Source organism: the organism of the source record quoted next, unplaced genomic scaffold (assembly GCF_019419815.1).
Source record: "Pyrus x bretschneideri cultivar Hongxiangsu unplaced genomic scaffold, Pyrus_bretschneideri_v1 Contig21, whole genome shotgun sequence".
NCBI classification, from domain to species: Eukaryota; Viridiplantae; Streptophyta; class Magnoliopsida; order Rosales; family Rosaceae; genus Pyrus; species Pyrus x bretschneideri.
Window position 1 is genome coordinate 3,472,751 of NW_025999513.1, and position 16,381 is coordinate 3,489,131.

Sequence of the window (16,381 nt, forward strand, 5' to 3'; positions counted from 1 at the left end):
GTTATTATGTTTTTTGAGGTTGTTGAATCATTATGCCATGCTTACATTCATATAGTCTACTCATCATTGCTACACCCAAGTGTTAGTGCTCAGCCCAGGGCCAGGCTAGTCTTTCACATGTTGTTCACATTAGCACTGCACGCTCGCCTTGGATCCAAGTAGGTGCTAGTCCTGTTGTACAAATTGCAATAGGCAATTTCGACTCATATGTGACAACGAATAGCGCTAGTCTTCACATGATTGTAACACTAGAGCGTATATTATTACACCTAGTCCTGTTGTACATGTCGCGTTAGGCGACTCTGACTCGTGTACTAGCATAGATTAATGAGCAATAGGTGCAGTCGTATAGGTCACATTAGGCAACTCTAACTTGCTTGCTAGTATAGATTGTTGAGCACATGATATATTTATATTGCTATTGAGATTGTGATGTGGCATGCTTCTAGATTTACTATTGCTTTGCATTTGATTTCATACCTATACGTAGTATCATTTTCTAGAAACTATACATGTTTTACAACGAGGGGTTAGTATGTTCAGAAAATAAATGAATTTTATAAATCTTTATTTTTGTGCCCACTCACCCTTCTGTTTTTCGCCCCTCTAGGTCCTAGATAGCTGACCTATGTGGCGTGCGAGGATTAGCGACGACTCTGACATATTCCTATTTAAACGTAGGAACTTATCGCATTGTGTATTAAGTACTTTTCTAGTTTCAACTGCACTATTTATCATCTATGCTCTGAACATTTGTATTTTATGGGTTCTACCCACTACTGCGCACTCACTTTAGTAGTTGAAATAAGTTCTAGTTTCGATTTTAATCTATTTAAATTTTTACATTATTCACATTTTGGTTCGGGTGACGGCGAACATGCCTTGACTCCGGTCAGGGTGTGTAAAAAATAATTTCCTTTTACAATTTAAAATATAAAAAAGAAAATACATTGACTCTACGAGACGAAATATATAGCTTTTGTTGTGCAAAATTTTTATTCTATTTATTTCTTTATATACTTTGCGCAACGAGTATTAAAATTTCGTTGCTCAAATACCTTTTGCGCCACAAATCGTATTTTATCGAGCAAGGGTTTATTTTTACTACTGAGTGTATTATGGGTTTTAGACTTTTATTATGATATTGAATTTTACTCTTACTTTTTTTATGGCATCTCAATTATAGAAGTTTGAAATTCCATAATTAGAATATGATTCACACTCGAGAACAATCCTTGAATCTAGGGTACCAAATTAGATGCAAATTATATAGGGTCTGATCAACCATTTCTCTATAAGCTGCAAGCTAGTGATACGCAAGTTTTGAAGCCCATCTCTTTTTACCATTCTCAATAGTTGTATGCTTTGAATCTGTTGTCCTTGTATTGTTTGACATCCTAGAAGCTATCCAAACAAAAGATCATGAATCCACTTGAGGATATATTAAAATAATATTTCCCTTAGTTATACAAAATAAAAAAAGGGGTAAATTACAGTAAATTTAACATCTTTGTTGGGTACTGACACATTACAAAAGTCTTAGTAGGGGAAAAAGAAAACGAAAACTACTGAAATTAGGGTTGTTTTGTGGAGTTAACATGCTTAGAACTTGGAGGTTTCGTTTTAAGCACAGGATTGCTCTCAAAGAAATTTGTAGGCCGAAGCTCAAATCCACCGCTTAATGTTGGCATAATTGGAAAATCTTCTTGGCAAGGAACATGATGAAACCCCACGGTGTACCATAACACTATGTCCTTATTTTCAATCTCTCGGTTTCTGCACATTTTCACATAATTTAGAACAAAAGAAATTTACACAAACATATGTCTAAAATTGTTACTCACACATACACCTCATTTGGTTTACGAATTTGATTTAAATTTTTTATATGCTTAACAGTATCTATAATTAAATAATATTAATTGTTTAAATATACCTGAGGCTCCAAGTAGCCAGTGTTTCTTCTCCATGGCTCCGATCAGCATATAGTCCTCCAGCCCATTTTTCAGACTTGTTATAAGGTGTGACCCATACATTGTAATTGGTAAATGCACCTCGGATTTGTGGGTAATCATCGTCGTTTAAAAGTGCTTTTGATATTGACCCTGGAATTAGACGCTAACCGATGCTGTTTCCAGGTTTGGTCTTCTTGTTAGGGTTTACCACAACCAGCTCCGATGCCTTCAAACCCAACTGAATTTTTGCATCCGATTCGGTTTTAGCTGTCTCACTTTCAACTGTCCAATAGCTCTTTCTAGGTGAGTTCTTGTCTGTCACTCTTTTGGTCACCAAATTGTTTTTGACAAAGGAGTTGGCTTCACCATCCACATCAAGATCAAGGTAATAGGTCAAGAAATGGTCGTGGTACACCCCAATTGTATAATCTGCTAGCAATGTACCATAAGCATCCTCCTTTATTTGACTAGTGTGAGTGTAATCCGCAGCCTTCACTTCTAGTATTCCTGTTAAGCCTACCTGTTTGAAAAAGAAAATGGTTTAGCTGCAACGCAGAAACACCTAATGACAATTTATTCACTCCTCCATGTCTACTTTTTCTCTGAATTATTACAAAAAATGAATGTAAAATCTTATGCCGATCGATGGCAAACAAATTAAAATACTATCCATCTTTATCAATTATCATACCCCAATTTTGATGGAGCCGCTTGGCTTAAATTCCCAGTCGAGTATGTAATCGTAGTTGCCAACAGTTGCGACCATCCTCACTATCAAGCTCAGTTCTGGCCTAACCTCCGTTATCTGTAAAACCAAGATCTGTCATGTTAGAATACAACACAGTGGCAAACAACGTCGGTTGAAAATTCAGGCATAAAATGTGTAATATAATTTGAATCAGAATTAAGAACTTGTAACAAATATTATATTTTAACTAGATAGTGTGTGTCACCCAACCTGCAACGTGGTAGGAAAAGTTTTGACTCAAATTTTTTCTCCACATGTTAAGAAAATGCTAGAATGGACCACACATTCAAACCATGCATGTTGCATCGGCTAATGGCATGACGTAACGCGACAATTGATATGTTTAATTAACAATCAACCATAATAAATGAACAACTATAAGAAATACAAAAAAGGACTTGTTCAACTTGTAGTTAAAAATCAATTTGATGCCCTACCAGTTCTCCATGAATTGCATATTCAGTGTGACGCCACATGACACTTCCAAACTGTTGCTCAAATATGCAAAAAGCATTAGATATTTTAACAGGAGTACCATCCTCCCCAGCATAGTATGCATCCAAGAACTCAGCATTGGCAGGGCAATCAGTCAAGGGCTCAAGTGGCATAGCCAGTTGACCAAAACCATATTCACCGGCATCAAAGAAGGTCTTGTAGTACCATTCTTCAGTTGGGTCCATGTACGGCACAAAAAGCTCGGATACGAACGCTCTGTATAATACTTGACGATATGTAGCGTTTTCTAGATCGTAGATTGATGCCAACGAAATTATTGGACCAGCTCGAACATTAAATCCCAAATGGAAATCCCAATTAGCCCAGCTGTATGAATATTGGACTTATAAATCAGAAAATTAATGAGTGATTGTAGACAAACAACATAATGAATAGAAGGTAAGTTAAAGCTAAGCCTTAAACCAACATGAATTTTGGCTCCACAACTAAAAATTAATAGTATAGTCTCCACCTCCATGTTCTTTGCTTTTTGTTTTACTTTTTATGTTTTAAAATGCAAAAAAATTATTGTTAGTGTTGGCTGTTGCGATTACATTCTGATGAGAAAAATAGAGTATTGGCTTCTGAATTTTGATTCAATTAGAGTTTGGTGTATAAACTAAAAATTTTTGAGTCATGGTCTCTAAGCTTGTCACAATATAGATCAATGATTTGTTTTTTTTTTATAACTCCGTTAAAATTTTCATCTCTTTTTTTTCCCCCTTGTAATCCTTTATTGTAGACAAAATTTTGAACAGTGTTATGCAAAAGAACTAAAACTCCACATTGTGACAAATTTAGAGACAAATACTTATAAATTTTTAAATTATGAACCAAAATTTCAGTTGGGTCAAGTTCAGATCAATACTCCAATTTCTAAATTTTAAGCCTTGCGTAGGAAGGGGGGAAAATCAAGCACTGGTGAAGCTTAACCTAGAGGCACCATAATGGTCCAGATGGATCCATCTTTAGGACATGGATCCTCTCCGGATCTATGCATCCTAATCTTAGGGATCTACTAATTTAGGTCATTTAAATTTGACCCAACGGCTATAAACAGGGGTTCATTTTAAAAGTTATAATAACTTTAGCCGTTGGATCAAATTTCAATGGCCCGGATTGGTGGATCCCTAGGATTAGGATGCATGGATCTGGAGAGGATCCATGTCCCATCCTTTATGCATTAATATAGAGTAATATTAAGAAGACTAAATTTTTTAAATCAACTTGCAAACTAAATGATGTGTCACAAATAAGAACAAGCACGTTAATCGATACTTAATTAATAATCCAACCATCTCCAACCACATCATTTAATTTATAAATTTGGTTTAAAAAATTTAATCTCCCTAATATTACTCATTAATATATAACCATAGTGATCCAGATGGATCCATCGTTTTCCTTATTTTCGAGTCAATAATTCCATATTTTTAAATCAACAATTCAATACCATGCGGCACCATAACAAGACAATGAGCTTCAATCTTTAAGTCCATTAGGACAAGGAGTCACCAGTTGACAAAGATGTACAATACACGTATACACTAGCAAAGGCGGAGGCAGTAACAGTTAAGGGTGGGTTCTAGCGTAGGGAGAATTTTAGTCGTTTAAAGTAAAAAATACTGATAATTTAGACTATTATATTATTTTTAATTGTTATAGTCCATCCAATAAGTAAAAGTTTTGCAAAATATGATTACTTATAGAAAAAGTAAGAATTAAAAAATATTACATAAATTATTTACTTCAATCAATATTTATTATTATTATATTTCAAATACCACACACGATGACACACAGGTCTCAATAAGTCTTTTTATTTTATTAGTCTATAGGGAGTAGTCTATAGTGATTAGTTTAGGTTTCCTAGGAGGAGTAGTCATCCGATTTTAAAAAATAGATTTAATATTTTATTATTTTAGGTTTCATAGGAATAGTTTATTTTTTATTTTTTGACTTTTGGGGTACAACATTGACAATTTTTCACTTTTCAGAAAGCCTTTATCCCGATGAGAAAGTTTATTGATTTTTCTCATCAATAGGTAAGTTTATGACCATTTTATTCTTATGTCTTGATGATTTTATTTGTTTATTGCTTTAATTTTAAGAGTTTTAAGAGTTCGTACAATGGTACTTTAAAACAAGACTTCGCAACAAGATAGAGAATGAATTTTTAGCATATTCAATGGTTGTGTACATTGAAAAAGAGTTTGCCGAAAAGATTGATTCAGAATAAATAACAAAGGATTTCAATTCCATTAACTTGAATAGGTACTTTTTCATTTATTTGTTAAATTGTTATGACAAGATTGATGATGTATGTATCTTTCTACTATAAGTTGCAACTTTAAATGTTTTCTTTGTTAAATCTAGTTGAAACTTGTTTTATTCATAGTTAAATTTCTTACTTTAAATTATTACTTTCAGGCTTGTTATTGTGTTACTTTATGTAAGTAATAAAAAAATTTAACCATTTGATCTCCTCGTAATAATTTTAGTTTAGCCCACCCACCAAATAATTCATGGCTCCACTATTGTACATTAGCCAGGTCATTGCCGACATTTGTCCTGTGATTACATAGTCAAGACTCAAGGTTGCAAATATGAATTTGTAATGTCTAATTACAATTCTACGCCTAATTTGTGGAATATTTATCGTTCAAGTTTGTTGTCATATGAAAATTCTGGGGGACAAACCAACTAGTCAACTAAAGTCAAGAATAATGATTTTAAAATAATTGAAAGTGTTTTTGATGAAAATATTTTTTGTATCAATTAACAAAAATGCAAGTGAATATTGCAAAAACGCTTGAAGTGCATTTTGCCAAGTTTTAAAACCCAAAAATATTTTATCTAAAAACATTTTTAGTTATTTTAAAAATACTTTCAAATAAATTCTTAGAGTCATTGTTTATTTCGAATGACATGTCGCTTCTACATTGTCCAGAGAGATTGTTCTTTTTGTCGGTTTTCTAAAAGCAAACCCAACACTTAATTAATTGAGGCTAACTGGCCTATATATTTAGGACACTTTGAATGTGGTCCTTAATTATCAATGTTCTTTGATTCAAATCTTCCTGGTCTTTAGTTTTTTATCAAAATTCCGAATAGTAATGTAATAATGTATTTCTATATAGGTTATTATATTCTTAACTTAAAAATGAAATTTGTAGTTATTTATATTAATGAGATTTAAAATAAAACCTCATAATTTATGGGATTAAAAATAAATTATACTTTCCAATATATTTTGTGTGTGTATATATATTGTCACATCCCGGCCCGGGCCGGATTAGGGGTAGAAAAAATTCCAGAAAATCCCGAACCGAACCGAAAAAATCCCGATCCCAAACCAAAAATTTCTCAAACCGAAATTCCCGAAATTTTCGGGATGCTATCCCAAACCGATCCCAAAATTTCGGTATGGGATTCGGGATTCGCTTCTCGATATTTCGGGAATCCCATACCGAACCGAAAATATATAATATTAATTATTATTATATATATATATATATTTATACATATATATATATTATTCTTTTATAATTGATGCTAGTAGTTTCTAATTCATGCTCTGCAACCTGGAATGCCCTACACCTTGCATATTTTTCTTGTTCTGTTTGATATTCATGCGGATTTTATTATTGATGCTGCCATGGTGATGATTTCAGAAGGCTTGATTCTTTTGTCTCTCAACAGATTGGAAAAAGGGTTTAATTAATTTGAATTTTGACTATGATAAAAACAGTCAGGCATGCCATTGTTCAATTAAATGGTAGTGTGAATGAAATGAAATTCCTAGTTCATGAATGTGTTCTTGAATTATATATTTGAAGAACAATTCATAATTTCATATTTCAATTTGAGATTCCCGATTTGTCCCAAAATCCCGAAAATATTTCGGGATTCCCGAAAATTTGGTTTGGGATTGGTCTTCAAATTTCCGTCCCGAAAAATTTTGGTTTGGGATTCGGGATATTAGTTTTGGTATGGTATCCCATACCGAACCACCCCTAGGCCGGATCACTTCCCGGGCCCACTCCACCACCGTAGCACGATATTGTCCGCTTTGGGCTTCGACCACACCCTCACGGTTTTGTTTCTGGGAACTCACACGAGAACTTCCCGATAGGTCACCCATCCTGGGAGTGCTCTCGCGCGCTACTCGCTTAACTTCGGAGTTCCCATAGAACCCGAAGCGAGTGAGCTCCCAAAAGGCCTCGTGCTAAGTAGGGATGGGATATACATATAAGGATCACCCCCTGGGCGATGTGGGATGTCACATATATACACATGGGTACATTCATAAAAACTAACTAAAAAATTATTGTACCAAATCATTGGTACATTTTTCAAAAAAAAAAAGAAAAAGAAAGAGATATTAGGCTTAATAACATTATTAAATTTCTTTTATTAAACTTGACATAGAAACATTCTCAAATCAACGAAATAGAATGTACCCATATAAGTTCACAAATGGATTAGAGAAAAGATTAAATGCATTTTATATAAAAATAAAAAAAAATGGGTACATTTTATATTAAAAAGAGGTACATTTTTCATATAACAAATTGGTATATTTAAATATGGGTACAAATCAATTTTTTTTTATAAAAATTTAATGGGTACAAACTTACTCTAATTTTATTTTTTATATTTTAGAAATGTTTGAATTGAAAATTAATTAGTAGTTTAATAAGGGTGTGAATATTAAAACTCTAAATCAATTACTAATTTTTATTATAAAAATTATGTAACTTACATGTAATTCATTAATATATTAATGATAGGAACTTTGATCAAAATCTAAAAACTAATAAGGTCTTAATCAATGAACATTAAATACTAAAGACCGAATACTAATTTTTCATATTCATTTTCCGGTCCACCTTCATTATCATAAGTTGGGGTGTTTTATTTTATTTTTATGAAAATAATTTATGCAAGGTTTTTCTCTTTTATATACCTTTTTTGCGTCTTTATAAGTTGGGGTTTCTTTGCAGCCACAAGTCTGAATTGAACAAGTACTAACAGAATTAAGAGGAACTGTTAAACATAAAAATGGTTTGTTGAAATGAAGATAATCAACCTCTGTGCGAAATTTCTTTTTTCTCTTAAAGTAAATTCACGTAAAGCTAACCTTATTTTGTGCCCGTCGATTTTGAACCCGGGTCCGTTCGGTTGCTCGATAACGAAACCATTCAGCGGCGGACCGAATGGCGGCTTCTGCTTTGACAGCCGATACTCCGTTCCTTCAGCCTTCGGCATCGGAAGCCTAGACCTGTCATAATACTCCACTATTTTCATTTCATCAAGATCAACCAACAAAGATACTCCCTCCAAGGGCCTCATGTACAGATTAGCCGTGCCCTCTTTATAAAAAGACAGAATTTTAATAGCTCTTCTACTATGCTCCTCCCCAAACCACCCAACTGTAAACGTGGCACAAACAACGTCGGACAAGTTAAGTTCCCTCTTCTTAACCGAATCGAGAAATGGTTGATAGGAAAACGGAAGTGCACTTGCCGCTGTTTGTTCGTCGTTGGTGAGCATAGGGTAACCATCATTTTCACCGTAAACTTTATCGAAATTATGTAACGATTGGATAAATCGACCACGAGCTCGTGGGTTTCTTTGTGGAGGCGTGCGATGACAAAGGCTCGTCGAGGAGGGGGATTTGATTTGGTTTTTGATGAAAGCCATGATTGGAGGACTGGTTTGTCTGGCTCGTCTAAACCTATGTATTGAAAGGTTAGGTTGTGTTTGAGGCCAGATGGGTATGATTTTTTCACTATGGTTCGAACCTTTTTGAATTCAGATGGGGTTAAGGGATCTAGTGGGTGGTGGCTTGAGATTATTAGGGAGAAGGTGAAGAACAAAGGGAGTAAGAAGAGCGTTAGTTTCATAGTTGAAGCCGCCATGGCTTTCCTTGTGCATATCAAATAAGCGAACGTATCAAGCCTCCATAAATAGTCCGTTTCTGGTCATATTTTAAAAGGAAATTGCTAGTGGTATCACATTTTTTTAACAATTATATGATGTGACAAATAATATGTACATGTCAATTAATAAGTGAGAAATGATAAACGCACACCCTTTTTAGCATATTAGTACCCACTTATATTTTATCTTGACCATTAATCTATTTGTCTTATTTAAACCAATGACTAGAAAGAAAAAGTGTATGAAAATCATTCTATTAATAAATTTATCTCATTAAATGTTGGTTACATGTGTCAATTGTCATTTTACGGGTACATGAATATGGTCAAACAATGTGGTCTCTCCTGTTTATAGTCCATGGATATAATGTCTTACAAGTAAACAAATAATCATTAAATGTTGGTTACATGTGTGAATTGTCATTTTACGGGTACATGAATAAGGTCAAACAATGTGGTCTCTCTTGTTTATAGTCCATGGATTTAATGTCTTACAAGTAAACAAATAGTTGATTAATTATGAATAAGACATCTTATTTCTCGTTAAATGACTAATTGCAATCGATTGGTTCAACTTCAGTGCAAGGATGTAAACTGAAGATATAATGTTAGAAACTCTAGTGTCATCTTTATTGGAAATTTTTGGAAGATTTCAAGATGTAAAATTGTTTGCTTTAGTCTTGAATTCTCACCACATTAAGTTCTGAATTCCCACTTTTTTAAGAACATTATATATTTTGAAAAACTGAGCTAGCTAGAATTACGATGGAAAGCTAATCTCCCTGGTAGCTAGGGTGAAAATGTGAATTTGGAGGGTTTGCCTCAACATTCTACCTACTCGCGCTAATTTGGAGAAAAAAGAGGTGGCGGTGGACAATATTTGTATTCCTTGTAGCTCGTCTTTTGAGTCAGCACTACATGTGTTTAGTAATTGCCCATTTGCCCAAGCGGTATATTTCTCCTCCCATTTGAATTTGGGTCCAAGGCCTCTGGTGCATTCCTCTGTGTGTGATTGGGTGTCTTCATGCGTTTCTTCCTTTCCTACTAGTCAGCTGGCTTTATTCCTAATACTCATTCATTCGATTTGGCGTGAATTAAACTCTCTGCTATGGGATGCCAAAGTTGAAAATCCAGCTTTGGTAAGTCATTTAACCAAAGGAAGAGGACCGTTAACGATAAAGTTTGGGACTGGAATTGGGGAAGAGAAGGATTTGAGACAACGAAGGAGGTTGGGATAGACCAGAGCCGAAAAGGCATACATGTTTTCACGCTTCAGAAAATTCAACAATGGTGAAGGCTGACGAGTATCGGCCCTGCCAACAACAATGAGTTGCATTAGTTGGAATTGTCGAGGGCTTAGGAACCTCCAGACAATTCATTCTCTGAAGATACTTGTTCTCGCTAAAATTCCCCCTGTGCTTTTCCTATGCGAAATGAAAAGCTCAGTTCAATACATGGAGAGGTTGAAAATACAGCTGCAATATGATTTTCTTTTTACGGTCCCGAGTAGAGGAAGGTTTGGAAGACTCTGTGTGATGTGGAAAAATGAGGTTAGCATGTCCTTACAAACCTATTCTTCTAACCATATCAATTTGGAGGTTGGTGGTTTGAGGGATGCAAGACATTGAAGGATTACTTGTTTTTATGAATATCCTAAGGAAGTGAAAAGACACAAGTCATGGACTTTGCTCGAACAACTCAAGGCAAATGCAAACTTGCCGTGGTGTTGTTTCGGGGATTTTAATGAATTCTAAAAGCCGACAAGCAAGAAGGGGGAGACCTGCGTAATGAGCGACAAATGCAGGGTTTCTTCAATGCAATGAATGTGTGTCAATTGATTGATTTAGGGTATAAAGGAAACAAGTTTACATGGGAAAGAACATGTGGATGAGGCATAAGGGTTAGACTTAATCGAGTTCTTGTCAACTAGGAGTGGATATATTTATTTCCAAATGCTTCGGTTTTTCATCTCAAGCCAAACTCCTCAGATCATATCCCGCTGTTACTTAATTGGGAGGCAAAGTGCAATTAAAGTACAAAAAATCTTTCTGTTATGAGGAAGCTTAGACGGCAAGGGAAGGATGTACAAAGGCTGTAAAATTGGGGTAAGCTGCTGAATTTGAAGGCTTGCCGATGTTTCAAGTTACGGAAAAAATAAAGGCCACTCGAGTTCAATTGATCAATTGGGTGAACCGTGGACATCGAAGACTCCTTGGCAATATTGTAGCAAGTGAGGATAAGTTGAATAGTCTCTTTGGCCAGCCTTTCAACGATACCACCATTGCCCGACGGAAAGAATTATAGAAGCAACTCCACTATTTACTTGCTCAAGAGGAAGCCTTTTGGAGGTAACGATCCCGAGAGAATTGATTACATTTAGGTGATCAAAACAATAAATATTTTCACCAAAAGGCAAATTGAAGGCAACAAAGAAATGGTTTACATGGCCTATTCGACGAAAATGGAGATTGGCATGACGACAAACCCAGGTATGGAGAATATTATTATGAATTATTTTACATTGCACTAGTGACTGTAGTACTTGCTTGGGTCAAGACCAATTTTACGTGTATGTTCACATTGCACCATTACGCTCGCTTTTGATTCATTGTTGGTGTAAGCCAGTATTAGTTGCTCTTACATCTAAAACTCATATGTGATGTGCTTATCGTCGGCTTCATGTTATGTAGTACTAGCTCAAGCATAAATTATTACACACAACCTCTTCATGTACCTACTTTTTGCATAGATTTGTGTCTTTGCATTTTAATGAGCATATTGTGGTGCATTGTTGAGATACTTGTGATTTATCTGTACCCTTAGTATAATTGCTTTTAAACTATTCACTTTGGTTTTCATACTTACAAAGTATGATTTTGAAAACTATATGCGTTTATAATAGGAGGTTACTATTTTGAGAAAAGAAAATGTTTTAGTACATTCTTATTTTTGCCTGGTCACACTTTATGTTTTGCATCCCTCCAGGACTTAGTAAGTGAATTATATGGCTAGCTATTGATCACTGGTGGTTCTGACATCCGCTTCAATTAATACAGGAAATTTATTTCCTGTTAAGTGTAAAATATTCTTCATACCTAGTATGAGAATGTTCTTTTTTCTGTTACACTTTTATCTATTCTATGACATTGTATGCATTTTAATAAGAGTTCATCACACTACGTACTCTCACACTAATTTAATTTAGTTTTAGATTTTGATTATAATTTACTCGTACTTTTTACACATCATATACATGTTTTGATTTCGTTACTTTCCAGGTGTCAGTCATCATGCCTCGATCTTGGTGTCCTTTTTAACAGCCGGAATGAGGTGTTTCACCTTTTGAATAGGTAACGGGTAAGACCTCTAATGCTGTGAGTGGAATTAGTCCTAGGCGCACTAGATAAGACTTAAGAGTAACTAAGAGCCAATTAACATTATCTTTTATCTTTCTCGAAGTGATTTGCTTTAACCTTGTTACCAAACTCAAGTTAAAGTGGGACCAAATATCGCTTTAAGATAAAAGTATTAACGTGTTTCAAAGTCTTTTTATTGTCTAATTCTCAACCCTGTTCTAACAGTGACAATCGAAGCATATGCTGGACTTTGACGGTATCTTTAACTTGATATACTCCAAGGGTTTTGTTTTTGTACTGTTGAAGCACCCAATCTTGTTTGAATATTTCTGCAAGGTCACGAAGTCGCATTCTTAAATGTATTTCTTTCAGTCTTTTTTTTAATGGATGAAATACTCCGATCGTAGTGATTATTCAAATGTCGATCTAACTTCATTTTTTAGTAATATATAAACACCAACATGTGCCCTAGCATACTATTTGTAATGAATGAGTTTCACATTGATGAGATAAGAGATCTTGTATAAGCTTATAAGAGATTGGACTACTTCCTATATTGTTAATTGGTTTTATGGTGAAACCTCAACTTTCTTTATGGTATCAAAGCAGATTGTCTCACGTGTGAAGCCAAACGCGCTCTACGTCATCCCATTGTGTTGGTCATGTGTTAAGCTTAAAATTTCGTTACACGTAAGGGGGCGTGTTGAGAATGAGTCTTACATTAATGGAAAAATGGATCTTGCATGAGTTAATAAAAGGTTTGACTACTTTTCATAAAATGAGTCCTACATTGATGGGAAAATGGACATTGCATTTCTTTATAAGAGGTTGGACTACTCTCTATATTGCCAATTGATTTTATGGTGGAACTGAAATCTCAACTTTTTTTACTATTTGATGGGCAAATCTAACCAATGAAATTGGTGACCCTAGGTCCCTAGCTGTATTTTAAGTTTGATCATCGACCTGAAGAAAACTTGTGGCATAACTTTGGACAATGATTGTCTGCCCTCTCACTTCGATACCCTCCCGTGTCCTTCTGTTTTGTGTGGTCACGGTTAAGCCACGTCAACATTTTATATTGTTTTTTTATAGAGATAATAAGAAAAAAATGAATAGTAATATAAAATATTGACGTGGCTTAACCGTAACCACACAAATAGGAAAGCACGAAAGGGCACCGAAAATGGAAAGATAATCCTTATCCCATAACTTTTGGTCGGAAAGTAGATAGGAAAGCACGAAAGGGCACCGAAAATGGAAGGATAATCCTTATCCCATAACTTTTGGTCGGAAAGTAGATATTAGTCAATAGCTTTAGTAATTGATTGATATGGCACATGTTTCATGGATTATAATTTGTGGATTAATTAATGTTAAAGTTGCTTTTCGTAATTGTAAATATGATAATATTTAGGTACTCATTTGTAAATTGCAATGCAATTATTCACGGATTATAAGTTATGCTAAACACAATCTGCTTGCGTTTTCAATTGTTGCATTCGTTAATCATATTGCCTAATGAATAAAACAACTAAAATGCAAATAAGGAATCATAAAGGAAAAACATCACATTGACCGTCCAAGTTTTTGTTTTATTGTACTACAACTAGCTAGTTTTTGGTCTGCGTTTAGGCATGTCCACTGTTGAGATGGTAAGGAGGAATTGTTCCAACTTTAAGAACCGGACTGTTCTCAAAGAATTGGTAGGCCGGAGCTCAAATCCACTACTCAATAGCGTACCACATGACTATGTCTTTGTTTTCATTCTCTCTATTCATGCACACTGACAGCGATTAAAAAAATTCATTACAAATTTCTATATCCGCTTGTCGACGTAATAATGTTAGAATGATCACGTTTGTTTAAGCACATAAGTTGACAAAATCATGGATCAAATACAAATATACAATTTACTCGCTACCTTACACATAATATTGGTCAGCCAAATTAATATGATTAACTATGGTGTTCCCTAAAAACAAAAATATCTTGATCCCTTCCACAATGTATATGGTCTTTTTTAAATGATTTGAAATATTCAAAAGCATTTTTGACAACTTTTGGAAGAAAAGGTAGAATTGTTAAAGGTTATCATCTGCAAGGTTTTTATTATTTCACGAAGCTCTTTTAAGTTCTTGAGGAAGCATTTCTAAATATTTTTCCAGAAAGTACTTGAAATTTACCTTCTAAATATTTGACATGAAGCGTTTTCGTTGTAAGTGTTTGTGACCAAATTACGTATCTTTCTAAAAATAATTTCAAGCAAGCCCAAAATACCATACCTGAGGGTCCAAACTGCTTGTACTTGGTAAAAGCACCACGAATTTGTGGGTACTAACAAAAGGGATCCTGCAATTGACCGTGGAATCAAACGATAGCCAGTTGGATTCCTATGTTTGGTCCCTTTATTAGGATTTAAATTTTGAAATAATAGAAGTTTAATCTCGTTTTTTTTTTTTTTTTTTTTGGGCTCATCAATCAACTTGAGGACACAGGATGCCCAAAGCGTTTAAAAAAACACCGTTTACATACTTAGTTACAGTAATTAACATCTTTATAGGGTGGCAAGTGGTGAATTATTAGTGGATAAAGATTTCATTTTCAACTTATTACATTCCAAGTTCAAATCTTTTTCTCCTCTTAATTAGGTTAAACGTAGCAATATCATTGCCAACGAAAGTTAGTTGAGTTACTAAAGATTGTTGTTCTCTTCACTAGGAAAAGGTCTAGGTTCGAGTCCTGTGTTGATGATCCATTTTGGTGGGCAATTTGTAGAACTCCTCTATAAATCCTCAAAGAAATTTGCAGTATGCTCTGGCACTGGGTTGAGGTAGCATCCCTTCCCCTCAGATTTTTGCAAAATTTTTATTTGAATCCAAATAACCTCTTTTTACACTCAACTTACTTTAAATGTGAAATGTCTTTATTACCCTATTACATAATTACCATCAAGTACAGGATAAAATTACAAAAAAAATAACCGTTACGTAATTTTTCTCCCACGTTCTGTTCTGGCAAAAACCCTAAGACAATTTCATATAGAAAACAAGCTCTTTTTTACAGATAGATGGTAATTTTGAAATTTTGAATCCACCAATTAAAGTATAAATCTATTTATGCAAGAGTTGAATTATTGATTTATATGACATATACCAGCGTTATAACTGTTAGTTGTATAAGTTTACCAAGTCTTGTCTCGTTCTTTTTGGACACCATTAGCAAGTCTTCTACTTCTTAATTACATAACACGATCGTAACATCGTGCTTTATTTTCATTGGATTACATATCCAACTGCTACTACCTAATGAGAGTTGAAGATTCTAATAGTTAGATAATAGACAATATTGATTAATTATGTTTTTCATGTATGCATTTGTCTGATATCATATTGATAATATTGGTCTTTGCTCTGCAATCTAAATTCTAATTAGCCAAACCAACAACAGCTACATACTTTGTGTCATTGTTTTCGCATGCCAGCTCTTTTCATTTGATTTTGATCTTTTATATTTTAAATAGGTGTAAAAATAAATTTAACATTTTTGAATTGGATTTGTAAGAGTGGTTAGGTAGTAAATTTGGATTTATATAGATATTAACAAATTAATTAAAAATAATATTGGTGTAAAGAGTGGAATTAGATCCTATCTGGATCCACTTTATAGGGATCTTAAGGATCATTACATCTTAATCATTCATCGTGTATCATGCGGTTAGAAATCATTTGACTTTTTTTATTTAAAATTAAACACAAATAGTATCTGACGAAAACTGACCGTACAATGTACGATAACCGTAAAGAGTAAGCTAGAGGTAGAAAGAGGTTAAATGAGTTGAAATAAAAATTCCTAAATTTTTGAATAAATAAATAAAAAAGT

The 16,381-nt window shown here is 34.2% G+C and overlaps 1 protein-coding gene across 1 annotated transcript; it reads right to left on the reverse strand.

Annotated features, from left to right (window-relative positions):
* Positions 1–1,420: 1,420 nt before the first annotated feature.
* On the reverse strand, positions 1,421–9,169 carry LOC103956666 (primary amine oxidase 2). Its single transcript, XM_048584435.1, is given in 6 exon segments — positions 1,421–1,776; positions 1,937–2,475; positions 2,647–2,760; positions 3,141–3,525; positions 8,342–8,769; positions 8,772–9,169. Coding segments are annotated over 6 exon segments (2,019 nt in total). The 5' UTR covers positions 9,123–9,169; the 3' UTR covers positions 1,421–1,574.
* Positions 9,170–16,381: the final 7,212 nt, after the last annotated feature.